Source organism: Mobula birostris, chromosome 10 (genome assembly GCF_030028105.1).
Source record: "Mobula birostris isolate sMobBir1 chromosome 10, sMobBir1.hap1, whole genome shotgun sequence".
NCBI classification, from domain to species: domain Eukaryota; kingdom Metazoa; phylum Chordata; class Chondrichthyes; order Myliobatiformes; family Myliobatidae; genus Mobula; species Mobula birostris.
The window spans coordinates 634,346-652,084 of NC_092379.1; the positions used below are offsets into that span (position 1 = coordinate 634,346).

Consider the following 17,739-nt stretch of genomic DNA (forward strand, 5'->3'; position numbering starts at 1 on the left):
GGAACTGAAACAGATTGACATTAGGAAGGAAACGGTGATGAGTAGACTGATGGGACTGAAGGCTAACAAATCCCCAGGTCCAGATGGTCTGCATCCTAGGGTACTAAAGGAGGTGACTCTGGAAATTGCGGATGCATTGGTGATCATTTTCCAATGCTCCTTAGATTCAGGATTAGTTCCTGAGGATTGGTGAATGGCTAATGTTATCCCACTTTTTAAGAAAGGAGGGAGGGAGAAAACAGAGAACTATCGCCCTGATAGCCTAACATCAGTAGTGGGGAAAGTGCTAGAGTCCATTATTAAAGATGAAATAGCTGCATATCTTGATAGCAGTGATAGGATTGGGCCAAGCCAGCATAGATTTACCAAGGGCAAATCATGCTTGACTAATCTATTGGAGTTTTTCAAGGATGTAACCAGGAAGATAGACGCGGGAGATCGAGTGGATGTGGTGTACCTTGACTTTCAGAAGGCATTTGATAAGGTACCACATAGGAGATTGGTGGGCAAAATCAGAGCTCAAGGCATTGGGGGGAGGATATTGACATGGACATAAAACTGGTTGGCAGATAGAAAGCAAAGGGTAGCAGTGAATGGGTGTTTCTCGGAATGGCAGGTGGTGACTAGTGGGGTGCCACAGGGCTCGGTATTGGGACCTCAGCTGTTTGCGATTTATGTCAATGATTTAGAGGAAGGCATTGTGAATAACATCAGCAAGTTTGCTGATGATACTAAGCTGCGTGGCAGTGTGACATGTGATGAGGATGTTAGGAGAATTCAAGGTGACTTGGATAGGCTGGGTGAGTGGGCAGAAACTTGGCAGATGGTGTTTAATGTGAATAAGTGTGAGGTTATTCACTTTGGGAGCAAGAACAGGAAGGCAGATTATTATCTGAACGGTATGGAGTTAGGTAAGGGAGAAATACAAAGAGATCTAGGAGTACTTGTTCATCAGTCTCTGAAGGTGAATGAGCAAGTGCAGCAGGCAGTGAAGAAGGCTAATGGAATGTTGGCCTTTATTATAAAGGGAATTGAGTACAAGAGCAAGGAAATCCTTTTGTATTTGTACAGGGCCCTGGTGAGACCACACCTGGAGTATTGTGTGCAGTTTTGGTCTCCAGGGTTAAGGAACGACATCCTGGCTGTGGAGGAGGTGCAGCGTAGGTTCACTAGGTTAATTCCTGGGATGTCCAGACTGTCTTACGCAGAGAGGTTAGAGAGACTGGGCTTGTACACACTGGAATTAAGGAGATTGAGGGGGGGATCTGATTGAGACATATAAGATTATTAAGGGATTGGACAAGATAGAGGCAGGAAATATGTTCCAGATGCTGGGAGAGTCCAGTACCAGAAGGCATGGTTTAAGAATAAGGGGTGGGTCGTTTAGGACAGAGTTGAGGAGGAACTTCTTCTCCCAGAGAGTTGTGGAGGTGTGGAACGTGCTGCCTCACAAGGCAGTGGAGGCCAATTCTCTGGATGCTTTCAAGAAGGAGCTAGATAGGTATCTTATGGATAGGGGAATCAAGGGTTATGGGGACAAGGCAGGAACCGGGTATTGATAGTAGATGATCAGCCATGATCTCAGAATGGCGGTGCAGGCTCGAAGGGCCGAATGGTCTACTTCTGCACCTATTGTCTATTGTCTATTGTATTCAGCAATCCTTCCCAAACAGCAGTGAGGCAGAGGTTGAGGGACCATTGGCCAGGATAGTGAAGAGATCTTCCTCACTCATTGTCATATGTCTCTTTCAAATGCAAGTAGGGATGAATTCAGCTCCTTGGAGCAGGCTTTGAACCCTCAATTCTCTAGCTGTTGAGTGAAAGGGGTGCTAGCTGAATAGTGAAATTACTTGGGAGGAAGGGGTGGGCAAAGGTCTTCAATAGAGAAACAAACAGGGAAGGGAGAAAGAGAGACAGAGAACACAAAAGAAAGGGAATGAGAGATAAATAGAGATGGAGGGGGGAGAGAAAGGGAAAATAGATAGAAATAGAACAAAGGTAAAAGTAAAAGAGAAAATAGAAAATACAAAGCAAGAGAAAAGGGACAAAGAGTAAAAATGATTCAGTAGAAAGAGAAAACAGAGATGGGGATAAAGAGAGAAGAGGAAAGAATGAGAAAGGGAGGCAAAGAGAGACTGAGAGTGAAAAAGAGAGCAGAGAGACAAAAAAGGAGGAAGAGCACAGGAGAGGAGACCAAGGAATGGAACGTGAGATTGTTAAGGGGAGAATACGTCAACAGAATAAACGAGAACAGGTTCTGAGGGAAGATGACACGTGGCCCTCAGCCACTGGCAGAGAGGAGAACCACTTGGAGAGTTTAAAGCAACTGGGCCTCATTGGAGTGTACACACGGCATGGAAAACTCACGCAAGAACAAATCAGATTCTTTACAGTGAAAGAAATGTTGTTACTTCATTCTTTCTACACTCAAATGTCAAATGGAAATTCCATGGTGATCTGTAATAAAGTATTGTGAGATCTGGGACCCATCAGTTACGATGATGCAAGATGGGATCCAAGATGTGTACAGTTTTAAAAGATGTGGGACTGCAGTTTAGCTTGGCTTCTATTTAGTGAGGCCCAGGGAGATGATTGAATTCTGCACTCCAATCCATTTCATCAACTTCGCCAACTGCTTTGAACCCCAGAGTGTCTGCATGACTAGAAAAACAACGAAGAGCTCCCTTACCTCCCCCAGATGCTGCTGTCTGGCAGGTGGCAGGAAGGAGGAATGTTGGAGCGGTGAAACCAGGGGGAGGGGGTGGGAGGCAAGCCAGCTGACACGGCAGTAGCTGCAGGAAGCTGAAGGAATGAATGAAGGAAGAAGAAAACAAAACAAAGTGAGTGAAAGTTCAGATGGAAATAAGTTATTCATTTAGGTTAACAAACAATTGCATAAGTAGAGAGAGTAATGGGGAGGGGCAGGAAAGTCCAAAGGTGAACGTAACTAGGGTTGAATACCAGGTGGAGGCTTCAACGTCCATATCTAAGAAAAGACATACTGGCTTTGAGGAGGCTCCGGAGGAGATTGATGAGAATAATCACAGGAATGAAAGAGTTAACATATGAAGAGTGTTTGATAGCTCTGGGCCTGTACTTGCTGGAGTTTAGAAGAATGAGAAAGGATCTCATCGAAACCTACTGAATATTGAAAAGCCCTAGATAGAGTGGATGTACGGAGGGTGTTTCCTATGGCGGGGGACTCTAGGACCAGAGGGCACAGCCTCAGAATACAAAGACATCCTTTAGAACAGACTTGATGAGGTATTTCTTTGGTCAGAGGGTGGAGAATCTGTGGAATTCATTGCCACAGATGGCCATCAAAGCCAATTCATTTGGTACATTTAAAGTGGATGCTTATAGGTTCTTGATTGGTGAAGGCATCGGAAGGAAGAAGAAGGCAACAGAATGAGGATGAGAGAGATAATAAATCAGCCATGGTCAAATGGTGGAACTGACTCGATGGGCTGAATGGCCTAATTCTACTCCTATGTGTTTTAGTCTAATGCAGTTCCATTGGGGTGAAAAAAAACAGGAGCCGGTTTCGACTGTGGGAGCATCAATGACTTTTGCAGGGTTGACAGATCCCATGAGTGAACTTCTTGGTAAAGAGGTGAATTGGAAACACAGGCTAATGGTCGCTGTTCTGGGGAGGAGCAATTCTTCCACAGTTCGTGCAGTAAGGAGGCTAAAGACAAAGAGCAGACTGTACTCGGGACCTCTGAACGTTCCTGTGCAGGTCAATGGCAGCTCCTTGGGAACAGCTGGTCAGTTGTGTAGGCAGTGAAAATGTAATCTATGAATGGGAGTGTCATCTGACAGGGGAACCGTCCATGCCCACCACCTGTGCCATCTCAGTGTCCTCAGCAAAGCTGGCAGGGTCCACCACACACACACACACATAGACACACACACAGAGACATAGACAGACACAGACACACAAAGACACACACACACACACACACCCCCAAACTACAGTCTAGATCACAGCCACACTGCCCGTGACTGAAGGAGAGGAGGGAGGAGGGAGAGGCCAGAAGTGATCATGTATCTGTGTGAGGGGGAGATAGTCAGACAGAGAGACAAAGAGACGGAGAGAGAGGGACAGAGAGAGAGCAAGGTTGTGTTCAACAGAGAAAGGAAGGCAGAGTATGAGAGAGAGAATGAAAGAGAAAAAGAGTGTGTGATAGTAAAAGTGCGTCAGAGATAGGCAGACAGGCAGAAAGAGAGAAAGCGAGAGAGAGAGAGAGAAGAACGACAATGAAGCAGAGCGGTGCAGAGACGGAGGGCCAAGTGTGATGCAGAGACTGGGAGTGAGGGAGAGAGAAAGACAGAGTCAGAAGTGGAAAGAAACTGAACACTTCCTCAAACATCCTACAATAGACTATTTTTAACCATTTTCCCAATCACTGCTGCTTCTGAGAATTTGGTGACTGCACAGCAACAAAGCCAGAGTGAGAGCACGCTGGTTGCTGAGTCACCTCTGTGTTTATACTTGTATCAATCGCCTGATCCTCAGTTTACTGTGTGGGTCCAATAAGTGTGTCTCTCCTGTACTCAGTAATACTGTGATGAAACATCTTCCAGAAGAGGAAATGAAAAAGGCAGACGTGCACCCCACCCAGACAATTGAAGTGGATGCATCCAGGTGACAGAAAGGGATTTTTAAATAGACCCGCTATGTATGGAAGGTTAAAAACTGTCAGCCAGAAACAGCATAACAGAGACAGGGAAGATATCCCAATAGTTTCGAAAAGCACTCCCTTCAGCACCGGAATCAGTCACAGTTCTCTGTGTCACCTCAGTGGCTGGCAGGCCACATGAGCGGGAAGGAGCAACGGACCGACCTTGGAGTTGCATCCGTGTCATTCTCCACTCTCCCTCACATCCTCATTCCTAACTCAACCACCCCCTGAAATAGAGCCCGCAAAAGGGATAGGCTGCACCTGAACCTGAGGGGAACCGAAATTCTCGCAAGCAGGTTTATTAGCTCTGTTGGGGAGGGTTTCAACTAACTTGGCAGGAGGATGGAAACCAGAGTGAAGAGACTCGGGATAGGACAGTTGGAAAAGAGCAAAGATAGTGTGCAGTCGGACTGTCAGGGAGGGCAAACAAATGATAGGGAAAACTGCAGCCAACAGAGTGAGTATCAGTGTATTGGGGTAGCAAGTACAGTACTCAAAGTGTTACATCTCAATACACAGAGTCTAAGAAATAAGGTGGATGATCGTGTTGCACTTTGACAGATTGTCAGGTATGATGTGGCCATCAATGAATTGTGGCTGAACGATGGTTGTGGTTGGGAGCTGAATTTCCAAGGTTACACACTGCATTGGAGGGATAGGAAGGTAGGCAGAGCGAGTGGCGTGGCTCTGCTGGTAAAGAATTGCATCAAATCATTAGAAAGGTGGGATCGGAAGATGTTGAATATTTGTGAGTTTAGTTAAGAAAATCCAAGGCTAAAAGGAACCTGATGGCAGTTATATACAGGCCTCCAAACAGTAGCTGGGATGTGGATTATAGATAACAACAGGAAATAGAAAAGGCATGTCAAAAGGGTAATCTTAAGATGGTCATGGGAGATTTCAACATGCAGGTCGATTGGGAAAATCAGGTTGGTAATGATCTCAAAACAGTGAATTTGTTGAATGCCTACAAGATGGCTTTTCCAGCAGATTGTCATTGAGCCTACCTGGGGATCAGCTATACTGGATTGGGTGTTAGGTAACGAACCGGAGGTGATTAGGGAGCTTGAGGTAAAGGAACACTTAGGAAGCAGTGATCCCATATGATTGAGTTCAACTTGAAATCTGACAGGGAGAAAGTAAAGTTTAACATAGCAGTATTTCAGTGGAGTAAAGGAAATTACAATGGTATGGGAGAGGAGTTGGCCAAAGTAAACTGGAAGGAGCCTTTGGTAGGGATGTCAGCAGAGGAGCAATGGCTAGAGTTTCTGGAAAAAATGAGGAAGGTGCAGGATAGATGTATTCCAAAAACAAAGAAATACTCAAACTGCAAAATCGTACAACCATGACTTAAAAGGCAAGTCAAAGCTAATGTAAAAACAAAAGAGAGGGCATACAAAAAGCAAAAATTAGCAGGAAGATAGAGGATAGGGAAGCTTTTAAAAACCTACAGAGAGCATCTAAAAGAATCATTAAGAGGGAAAATATGAAATATGATAGCAAGCTAGCAAAGAATAATAAAATGGATAGAAAAAGCTTTTTGAAAAATATAAAAAATAACACAGAGATGACAGTGGATATAGGACTGCTAGAAAATGAGGCCGGAGAAATAATAACAGGAGATGGTAGATGAACTAAATGAGTATTTTGCATTAGTCTTCACTGTGGAAGACACTATCAGTGTGCCAGATGTTAAAGCGTGTGAGGGAACAGAAGTGAGTGCAGTTACTATTACAAGGGAGAAGGTGCTCAAAAAGCTGAAAGACCTGAAGGTTCATAAGTTACCTGGACCAGATGAAGCACCCTAGGGTTCTGAAAGAGGCAATGGTAGAGATTGTAGAGGCATTAGTAATGACCTTTCAAGAATCATTGGACTCTGGAATGATGCTAGAGGACTGGAAAATTGCAAATGTCACTCCACTCTTTATGAAAGGAGGGAGGCAGCAGAAAGGAAATCACAGACCAGTTAGCCTAACCTCAGTGCTTGGGAAGATGTTGGAGTCAGTCGTTAAGGATGAGGTTATGTAGCACTTGGTGACACAGGGCAAGATAGGACAAAGTCAGCATGGTTTCCTTAAGGGAAAATCTTGCCTGATGAACCTGTTGGAATTCTTTGAGATTACAAGTAGGATAGATAAAGGGGATGCAATAGATGTTCTTTATTTGGACTTTCCGAAGGCCTTTGACAGTGTCACATGTGAGGGTGCTTACCAAGTTAAGAGCCCATGGTATTATAGGAAAATTAAAGCATTGGCTGATTGGTAGGAGGCAGCTTGATTAAAGATTGACTTGCAGGTTGAGTCGGTGGTTAGGAAGACAAATGCAATGTTGGCATTCATTTCAAGAGGTCTAAAATATAAGAGCAGGGATGTGAGGGAGGCTTTATAAGGCACTGGTGAGACCTCACCTTGATTATTATGAATTGCTTTGGACTCCTTATCTAAGAAGAGATGTGTTGACATTGAAGAGCATTCAGAGGAGGTTCACAGGGATGATTCCAGGAATAAAAGGGTTATCATATGAGGAACATTTGATGGCTCTGGGCTTGTACTCGCTGGAAATTATAAGGATAATGGGGGGAATCTCATTGAAACTTTTCGAATCTTGAAAGGCCTAGACAGAGTAGATGTGAAAAGGATGTTCTCCGTGGTGAGGGAGTCTAGAACAAGAGGGCACAGCCTCAGGATAGAGGGGTGTCCATTTAAAACAGAGATGTGGAAAAATTTCTTTAGCCAGAGGGTGGTGAATTTGTTACCACAGGCAGCTGTGGAGGCCAGGTGGTAGGGTGTATTAAGTCGGAGATTGATAGGTTCTTGATTGGCCATGGCATCAAAGGTTATGGGGAAAAGGCCAGGGAGTGGTGCTGAGAAGGGTAAAATAGGATCAGCTGTCATTGAATGGTAGAGCAGACTTGATGGGCCAAATGGCCCAATTTTGCTACTATGTCTTATGGTCTTAAAACCCCAAACCACTGTGGTAAATCACCCCTCGACCCACTCCCTGTGGTAGACCTCCCTTCAACCCACCCCCCCACATCTGTGGTAGATCTCTCAACCCCAACACCTGTAGTAGATCTCCCATCATGGTAGACTTCCTCTGGATCCCAGACCCTGTGGTAAACCGGCCCCCCTGTGGTAGACCTGCTCATGACACCCACCTCCTGTGATAGACTTCCCCTTGATCACACTCCTTATCGTAGATCTCCCCTTGATCCCAACCTCTGTGGTGGACTTACTATTAAACCTACTCCCTGTGGTAGACTTCCCCTCAATCCCACCCCCATGCTAGATCCCACTCTCTGTGGTAGACTACCACTCGATCCCCACCACCCATGGTCAACTTATCCTTGCCCCCACCTCCTATGATTGACTTACCCTTGAACGCACCCTGGAGGTAGACTCACACTCAACCCCATCCTCTATGGAAGACTTGCCCTCGAACCCCACCACCTGCCATAGATTTCACCTTGAACCTACCCTGTGGTAGACTTTCCCTCATACCTGACCCTCTGTGATAGACACCCTCATACCCCACCTCCTGAGGTACATATCCTGTCGTACCCCACCACCTGTGATAGGCTACCTCCTAATGCACCCCTGTTGTAGACTTCCCCTCTATCCCATCACCCGTGTGAGACTTCCCCTCATACCCCACACCCTGTGATAGACCCCTTCGTCCTCCACCTCCTGTTGAAGACATCCTATTGTCCCCCTAACCCACCCCCTGTTGTAGACTTCCACCCTATTCCACCTCCTGTGGTAGACTTCCCCTCGTACCCCAACCCTGAGGTAGATGTTCCCTCGTACCCCAACCCTGTGGTAGACTTTCCCTCGTACCCCAACCCTGAGGTAGACGTTCCCTCATACCCCAATCCTGTGGTAGACTTTCCCTCGTACCCCAACCCTGTGGTAGACTTCCCCTCGTACCCCAACCCTGTGGTAGGCTTCCCCTCGTACCCCAACCCTGTGGTAGACTTTCCCTCGTGCCCTATCCCTGAGGTAGACCCCATCCCCTGTGGTAATTTCCTTTCAGACCTTTTGTTATGAGGTAGACCACCTTCAAGCACTATTTTCTGTAGTATGCCCACTCGACTCCACCCCATGTGGTCGACTTCCACTCAAACTCTCCTTCTGTGGCGGAGCCTACGCCATGGTAGACTTCCCCACAGATCCTAATTCCTGGCATAAACCTCCTTGGAGCCTTATTCTTTACATAGACCCTCTCAGACTATCATTCCTAAATTGGACCTCATTCCTGAGCTTTACCCTGTTGGACCCTCAATCCTAAGGTAGACCCCATGGACATCATCTCCTATGGTAAACTTCCCCTCAGACCCCCACCTCCCGAGTACCATGCTCCCCATTGCTCACTCTGTCTCAGCTTTGCATCACGGCCTGCAACAACCTCTTCAGCCCAAGGTAATCGACGGATACTCCTTTCAGACCTGAGGCTGGTGAAATTTCATATGCTACACATCAATTGCTGACAGGTTCTGCTCCCCCACAGTCACCCTGCTGGTATCCCAGAGATCATGTCCCTGGAATGATGAGGGTTGACCTTCACTACACCCAGGGCACATGGAACTGCAACAATATCTGTCCACAACGCCCACCCTGAAAACCCGCTGACACCACAGGGATACACTTACTTCTGATTGTGGCAGTCCTGGAGGTGGCAACTCCTTTGGCGTTGTGAGCCTCGCACCGGAAGGTTGTTGACTTCCGCAGTCCTGCAGAGACAAGGATCTGCAGTTAGTCTTGCTGACATAGAATGAGCCCAGGCACAGAACGAGGCCAGGCACGGATTAAGTCGTGACACAGGTTGAAACCAGGCATGAATCAAGTCCAGGCACAAATAGATATGGCAAAGAAACAACGCAGATGTTAAAGTCAAGCCTCTTGCATGTCCACCAACTCCAAGGTTTGTCCACTAACTCTGAGGTTGCCCCATTTACCTTCCAATTTCATTTGCTTTCCCCAACGCCAAAACGACTTTGTCAATATTTATTGTGGAAGTTGTAGTTACCCAGAAAATGGCCTCTTCAAAGTTTATATTCTTATGCTCCATAATTTGCGTTAATTAAGTTATACAGAGGATGAACCCTGGGCGCCCTCCCACGACTATGGTCAACACGCTCCTAGGAGACAGGGGCGTGGCTAATGTAGATGAACTGAACACACTGATGTGGGAGAGGGAGAAGTGGAGAGTCCGTCATCGTGCCCGACGCCGGCCCCCTAGGCCTGCGTCGACATAGTAGTAGTAGTAGAAGTTATACAGCTCAAAAGCAGGCCCTTCAGCCCAACTTGTCTCTGCTGACTATGTTGTCTACTTGAGCTAAGCCCTTTGGCCTGTGTTTGTCCTATAGCCCTCTGTAAACCTCCTGTGGTAGAGTTATTGATAGAGTAAAAGGCCCTTTAGCTCACAAAGTCCACACTGACCACAAACCATGCATATTTACACAAATCCTATCCTAACGTCAAATCCATTTTACTCTTCCCCGTGCACATGGAGGGCTATGGTCCGGTGCAGTTCTTTGGGAGCAGGCAGTTTAAATGGTTTGGTACAGACTAGATGGGCTGAATGGGCTGTTCCGGAGCTGTTCATTTTTATGACTATGAATCTATGACATTGCCATCAACTGCCCCAGATTCTACCACTGGATACAATTTCCAATGACTGATTAATATACTGGCTCACACGCCCTTGGGAGACCAGAGCATCTAAGTGGAGATCAATGAGGAGATTATCTTATCTTATAATAGAACATAAAACATTAGAGCACAGTACTGGACCTCTGACCCACAATGTTGTGGCAACTTTTTAACCTACTCTAAGATCAATCTAACCCTTCCCTCCTACATAGCCCTTAACTTTTGTATCAACAATGTACCTAAGAGTCTCTTAAATGTCCCTAATGTATTTGATTCTACTACCGCCCCTGGCAGGGCATTCCATGAACTCATCACTCTGTGTGTAAAAAGCATACCTCTGACATCTCCCCTATTTTTCCCTCCAATTGCCTTAAAATGATGCTCCCTTGTATTAGCTTTTCCTGCCCTGGGAAGATATCTCTGGCTGTCCACATGATCTTTGCCTCTTATCATCTTGTACACTTCTCTCAAGTCACCTCTCATCCTCCTCCATATCCAAAAAGAAAAGCCCTAACTTGTTCAACCTATCCTTACAAGACAAGCTCTGCAGTCTAGCCAGCATCCTGGTAAATCTCCTCTGCACTCTCTCTGAATAAAACTAATCTGATCTTAAAATCTTACCAAAAAAATCTTATCTTTCCTCTCTTCTCTCAGTTGTGACATAAGGTATTGACCCAAAATGTTAACAAATTTCTTCCCAACACCACTCACCTTCAGATGCAGCTTGACCCACTGTGTTGCCCCAGCAGTTTGTTTACCCCACAGTTGTTGTGATAGGATTCGAAGTCAAGATGATAAGGCCAGTCCTCCTATCATTTGTTCATAAGCTTAACCATGGTACCCGTAAAACTACATCAACATGTCCCTGTATTTTAACTGCTTGTATATATGACACTGAACGATCTCCTCTTTCCCAGTGTGACTATCCTCAGTCATTTCATCTCTCCATCTTGCTTGCTTGTTCGCCCTTCCCCAAACTACAAAGTTAGTTTTAATCCCTTTCCTCTCTACTATGTTTTTGCATTTCAACATAACAATAAATCAGGCAGAGGGAGTTTTTAATTGGAAAGTGTTAACTGTATGTGAGGTGAGAGAGGATTAACCACAGACACCACATCGGAGGCAGCTGACTCACCCATCTACACACTGACTTTCCATTTTTATTTTTATTTATTTCAAAGTATAGCACAGCAACAGGCCCTTCCAGCCCAACGAGGCCATGATGAACAACTACACCAGTTAACCTATTAACCCATACCTCGTTAGAAGTGCGAGGAAACCGGAGCACCCGGATGAAACCCACATAGTAACAGGGAAAAGGTACATACCCCTTACAGACAGCGGCGGAATCCAACCCATACACTAAACACTATGTCACTGTGTCGCCCCTCTCTTTGATACTTTTACCAGATACCATGATACAAATCATTCAAGTATTTTTCCAAGGAAAGGATTAGACCTCTTTTTTAAAGAAATTACATTGAAAGATTATATATTTTGCACAATTCAAGATGCAAGATTGTTTAATGTCATTTCTCGTACACAAATGCAAAGGAGAACAAAATAATTATTACTCCAGATACGATGCAGCACAAAATATACAATAAAATAAAGAACTCAGTAATAAAACAATATATAAATAGAGAAGATAGCTCATATACATAGATTGATTTTATGTCCATAAAGTGACGCAAGGTGCAGGAGTGTCTGTGCAGAAGGTGACCGACAGGAAATGATAAAGTAGTGGTGGTTGGGGGTGTGGAAGGAAGGGTTAGTGGGTGGAGGTGTTGATCAGCCTTACTGCTTGGGGAAAGTCACTGCTTTTGATGGTCTTGGCCTGGATGCTCTGTACCTCCTCCCTGACGGGAGTGGGACAAATATTCCATGAGCAGAGAGTGTGGGATCCTTCATGCTCAAAGTTACCATACAAAAGATACAGGATATAACACAGGGATCTTCCAAATATCGCAGTGAGCACTTAGTTAGCCTGTCTAATTAACATCCTTTACTCATCAGGATGAGTACCAAAGACCCCCAAGACCCAACACAGGGCACAGGTATGTGATGAACACACGGGTCACTAGATTTTAGGAAGAAGGGGAGATGATAAGAAATAGAGGGGCATTCTGGCCCTTGTTCCTATTCTGGTATACAGATCAAACCTCAGTGACATTTTTTTTCTCTAATCCTGTGATGCTTAATTCCCTGAGTATATAAAAATCCTGAACATACCCATCAATTAACAGCATAGTTACACAGTCACTAGGGCCACTGTCTGACAGCCTCAGTGACTTAGTTTCACTCCTAACCTCCAGAGTTGTTTACATAGAGTTTGCATGTTCTCCCTATGACCATATGGGTTCACTTGAGTACTACAAAGAGTCAGATAGAAAACTACAACACAGAAACAGGCCCCTCAATCCACCCGGTCTGTGCCAAAACTCCCACAAAGTCCTGCTACCGTTTCTTCCAATGTCTCAAAAACATGAGGGGCGGTAACTTAATTATAGTCATAGTCATACTTTATTGATCCCGGGGGAAATTGGTTTTCGTTACAGTTGCACCATAAATAATAAATAGCCATAGAACCATAAATAGTTAAATAGTAATATGTAAATTATGCCAGTAAATTATGAAATAAGTCCAGGACCAGCCTATTGGCTCAGGGTGTCTGACCCTCCAGGGGAGGAGTTGTAAAGTTTGATGGCCACAGGCAGGAATGACTTCCTATGACGCTATGTGTTGCATCTCGGTGGAATGAGTCTCTGGCTGAATGTACTCCTGTGCCCACCCAGTACATTATGTAGTGGATGGGAGACATTGACCAAGATGGCATGCAACTTAGACAGCATCCTCTTTTCAGGCACCACTGTCAGAGAGTCCAGTTCCATCCCCACAACATCACTGGCCTTACGAATGAGTTTGTTGATTCTGTTGGTGTCTGCTACCCTCAGCCTGCTGCCCCAGCACGCAACAGCAATCTGCTCCAAGGGTCAGACACGTGATAGAACTTGATAGGGGTGGAGCTGATGAAAATGTAGATAGAACAAAATAAGTTAGGGTAAGATTAATGTAAAAATGGGTTCTGAAAGGTCGGCATGAACTGGGTAGGCAGAAGGGCTATTCCCATGCTCTATGTCTCTGTGACTCTGTAACTGTTACTCTGAATGCAGAAGAGCGGTCCTCTGAATGAAGGAATACACCATACGGAACGTACTCTCTTCTCATGACTACCATCAGAAAGGAGGTACAAGAGCCTAAAGATGTACAGTTAATGATTTAGGAATAGCTTCTTCCCTTCCATGAACCCATGGACACTATCTCACTATTCTTCTTTTGTACTATTTCTTTATCTTATTTTAGAATGTAACTTTTTGAGTTAGTTTTCATGTCTTTCCACAAAACAACAAATTTCACAACATGTCAGTGACAATAAACCGGATTCTGATTCTGATTCAACTGGCTCGAACAGAGAGGAGAACACAGATAGGCCAATGGTCAGAGACCTACAGCAGAGATTTAGGCCAGTGCTCAATGAGGCTCTGCCTATTCTCTTCATTTCAGTAGATCTTTGAAATCCTCTCTCTCTCTCCTGTACACATATTGCGCCTCTTCAACCCTAACCCTCTTCAACATGGCAACGGGGAGGTTCACTGACTGAACTGCAGAAATCTGCTCATCACAGTTGTTTAGCCCTGTTGCAAACAGACTCTTTAGTGTTTTGTACCTCGTCAGAGCAAATGGCCCACTCTGACGATGGCACAGCAGTGTTGTGGTTCGTATAACGCTGTTACAGTGCCAGCAATCTGGGTTCAAATCTCACCACCGTCTGTGATGAGATTGTACATTCTCTGCATAACTGCATAGGTTTCCTCCGGGTGCTCCAGTTGCCTCGCGCATTCCAAAGGCATACAAATCAGGGTTACTAAGTTGTGTGTACGCTTTGTTGGTGCCGGAGGTATGGTGATACTTACGGGCTGCACCCAGTGCATCCTTGGCCTGGCTGCTCGTTGATGCAAATGACACATTTCACTGTACGTTTTGATGTACATGTGACAAATAAAACTAATCTTTATCTTTATCATTTGCTCCTGATTGATATGAATTAGTGATGGTAATGCCATTGAATGGCAAGAGACAGTGAGTGCTTTGATCCTTAATTGATGGAGATGGTCATCCACAGCCAGTGTCGCAGTGTCAACGTTAGTTGACGTTCTGAACGAATGGCTGGCTGCCATGGAGGTCTCGCTGCAGGCAAGTTATCACTGCTTCATTTGCTGATGAATTTGAATGGAATCACAGTTAGACAGTACAGAAACAGGCCCTTCTGCCCTCCACCTCTATGCTAACCATGACAGTTATGGAACATACTTGACAGTTTAACGTCTTTGAAAGGAGAAAGTCTTTGCTCTGGAATCACTCCCAACAAGCTAACTTGTCGTGTCAGCTGAAGCTGGAAGGTTCAAAGAGGGTCATCAGAAAGTTCCCTACAGCATGAGGTGGGTACAAGTGTCAGAAAGAGCTTTGGAGCGAGGAGGAGAACCAACAAAGCAGAAGGAACAACGAGTTTCTGCTGACGATAGGGAAGTTGAAGGAGGCACCACAGGGGAGGAAGATTTGCAAAACAGTGAACAGTGATCCTGACCCAGATCTGGGCCGTACCCTCCAAGTATCCAGACCTGCCTCTCAGTTTTTTTGCACTACCTTACTTCCCATTTTTCTATTTTCTATTTATGATCTATAATTTAAATTTTTAATATTTACTAATTTTTACTATTTTTAATATTTAATATTCATAATCCAGGGTGTGGGAAGTGCAGAATCAAATATTGCTGTGATGATTATACGTTCTAGTACCAATTGTTTGGTGACAATAAAGTATATAAGTATAACTGACCTTAGGAAATCCTAATCAGTCTGACTCTGCTTTCCTCTGTTGTGAACAGATTCTTTCTTGTTTTGTACCATGTCCCATCAGGGTCAGTGCAAGTGCTGCATCTTCCAAACATAGGAACGCTGGAAATCTTTAGCAACATACACAAAATGCTGGAGGAACTCCGCAATTCCAGGTGAGTACCAATTCCTGATGAAGGGTCTTGGCCTGAAATGGAAACTGTTTATCCCCTTCCATACACGCTGCCTGACTCGATGAGTTCCTCCAGCATTTTGTGTGGATGCAATTTCTATAACTAATCATAAGCGTGTCCTATTGTTATCCCACTGTCTGTGTAGATATTAGGCAGTGAATATCTTTTGGTGCTGTGTCCTCCATCAGTTAGGGAGAAGGGAAAGGGGGGGGTTACATGATAAGCTCACAGCTGGCAGAGCAGAATTGATGGGCCAAATGGCCTAATTCTGCTCCTATGTCTTATGGTCTTATGGTCTATCTCGACTGGGGCACAGATCAAGCCTGCAGATGGCAAAAGGGGAAAGTGCTGCTTCTTTCTCCTTAAACAAGAAATGCAAAAGGCTCAGCGAGTCAGGCAATATCTGTGGAAAAGGAATCAGCTAACTGCTCCTTTCTTCACAGAGGCTGCCTGACCTGCTGGGTATCCAACATTTTTGCCTTTCCAACAGCTGCAGTTTTTATTTTTATTTTATTTTAATTTCCCAAAGATGTTATTAAGCTAGAAAGAGTGTAAAGAAGATTTACAAGAATGTTGCCAGAACTTGAGGGTCTGAATTATAGCGAGGGTTTAGGCAGGTTTGGACTTTTTTTCTTTAAGAGTGTAGCAGACTGAGGTCTGACCTAATGGAGTTGTATAAGATCACGAGGGGCATAAATAGGCTGAAGGCACAGTCATTTCTTCCAAGGAAAGGGAATTAAAAACTAAAGGGTATAGGTTTAAGGTGAGAAGGGAAAGATTTAAATGAGACCTGAGGGAAAAATTCTTCACACAGATAGTGGTGAGTGTATGGAACAAGCTGCCAGAGCAAGTGGATGAGGCAAGTACAATAACAACATTTAAAAGACACAATGACAGGTACATGGATAGGAAAGATTTAGGGAGATATGTGTCAAATACAGACAAATGGGACTAGCTTAGATGGGCATCTTGGTCCCTTCTCCTCTCCAATCAGATTCCTTCTTCTGTAGCCCTTTACCTTTCCCATCCACCTGGTTTCACCTATCACTTTCTACACTTCCCCTCCCTCCACTTTTTATTCTGGCATCTTTCCCCTTCCTTTCCAGTCTCGGCCCAGAACGTTGAATGATTATTCACTTCGATAGATTCTGCCTGACCTGCTGAGTTCCTCCAGCATGCAGCACTTGGGTCAAGGGGCCTATTTCTGTGCTAATATCTCTATGACTCAGAGTAGAATGTAATCAACAGAGAGGAGACACATTTAGAAACTGTCCTGCTTCTAGTTAGTAACATCAGGAACGAGAGAAGAGAGTGTCACTACCATCAGAGAAGGGGTACAGATCTGTGAAGACCCACACTCGGTGATTCCGAAACAGCTTCTTCACCTCTGCATGAGATTTTTAAACTATCCATGAACCCATGAACACTACCTTATTATTCCTTTATTTTGCAATTTATTGTAATTTTATGTCTTTAATTTATAGCAATTTTACGGAAAATAACAAATTTCATGTCATATTAGTCAATGATAAAAATACGATTCTGATTCTGAAGATCACACTTTTAAAAATAAAACTCACCACTTACATGGTATAATTCTTTTTCCCTGGCTGGTTTTGGCCTTAAACAAGTGAGATCAGCACAGATTAGAAATGCTCAGTGTACGCCTGATTGCAGTTGTCAACTTCAGCCTGCCTGAATCTGCCTTCCTAATCTTTTTCTGGTTACTGGGCTCATTTGCCAAATTACGCAACAGGGCCACATCTGTATAACCTCAGGCCGTTGACCTCAGAGTTTCAGAGTAACGTTTCCCATTGTAACCTCTGACAGTGTGGAGGATCAGAGGGATCTTGGGGTCCAAGTCCATAGGACGCTCAAAGCAGCTGCACAGGTTGACTCTGTGGTTAAAAAGGTGTACGGTGTATTGGCCTTCATCAATCATGGAATTGAATTTAGGAGCTGAGAGGTAATGTTGCAGCTATATAGGACCCTGGTCAGACCCTACTTGGAGTGCTGTGCTCAGTTCTGGTTGCCTCACTACAGGAAGGATGTGGAAGCCATAGAAAGGGTGCAGAGGAGATTTACAAGGATGTTGCCTGGATTGGGGAGCATGCCTTATGAAAACAGGTTGAGTGAACTCGGCCTTTTCTCCTGGAGCGGCGGAGGATGAGAGGTGATCTGATAGAGGTGTATAAGATGATGAGAGGCACTGATCGTGTGGATAGTCAGAGGCTTTTTCCCAGGGCTGAAATGGTTGCCACAAGAGGACACAGGTTTAAGGTGCTGGGGAGTAGGCACAGAGGAGATGCCAGGGGT

General features: G+C 44.8%; 1 protein-coding gene across 2 annotated transcripts in view; it reads right to left on the minus strand.

Moving 5' to 3' along the window:
* axl (AXL receptor tyrosine kinase) overlaps window positions 1-17,739 on the minus strand; it is a 189,314-nt gene that overhangs the window by 109,960 nt on the left and 61,615 nt on the right. For both annotated transcript variants that reach the window (XM_072269785.1, XM_072269784.1), the window contains exon 5: window positions 9,334-9,414. In XM_072269785.1, the coding sequence (XP_072125886.1) occupies window positions 9,334-9,414 (81 nt within the window). The remainder of the gene's footprint in view (window positions 1-9,333; window positions 9,415-17,739) is intronic.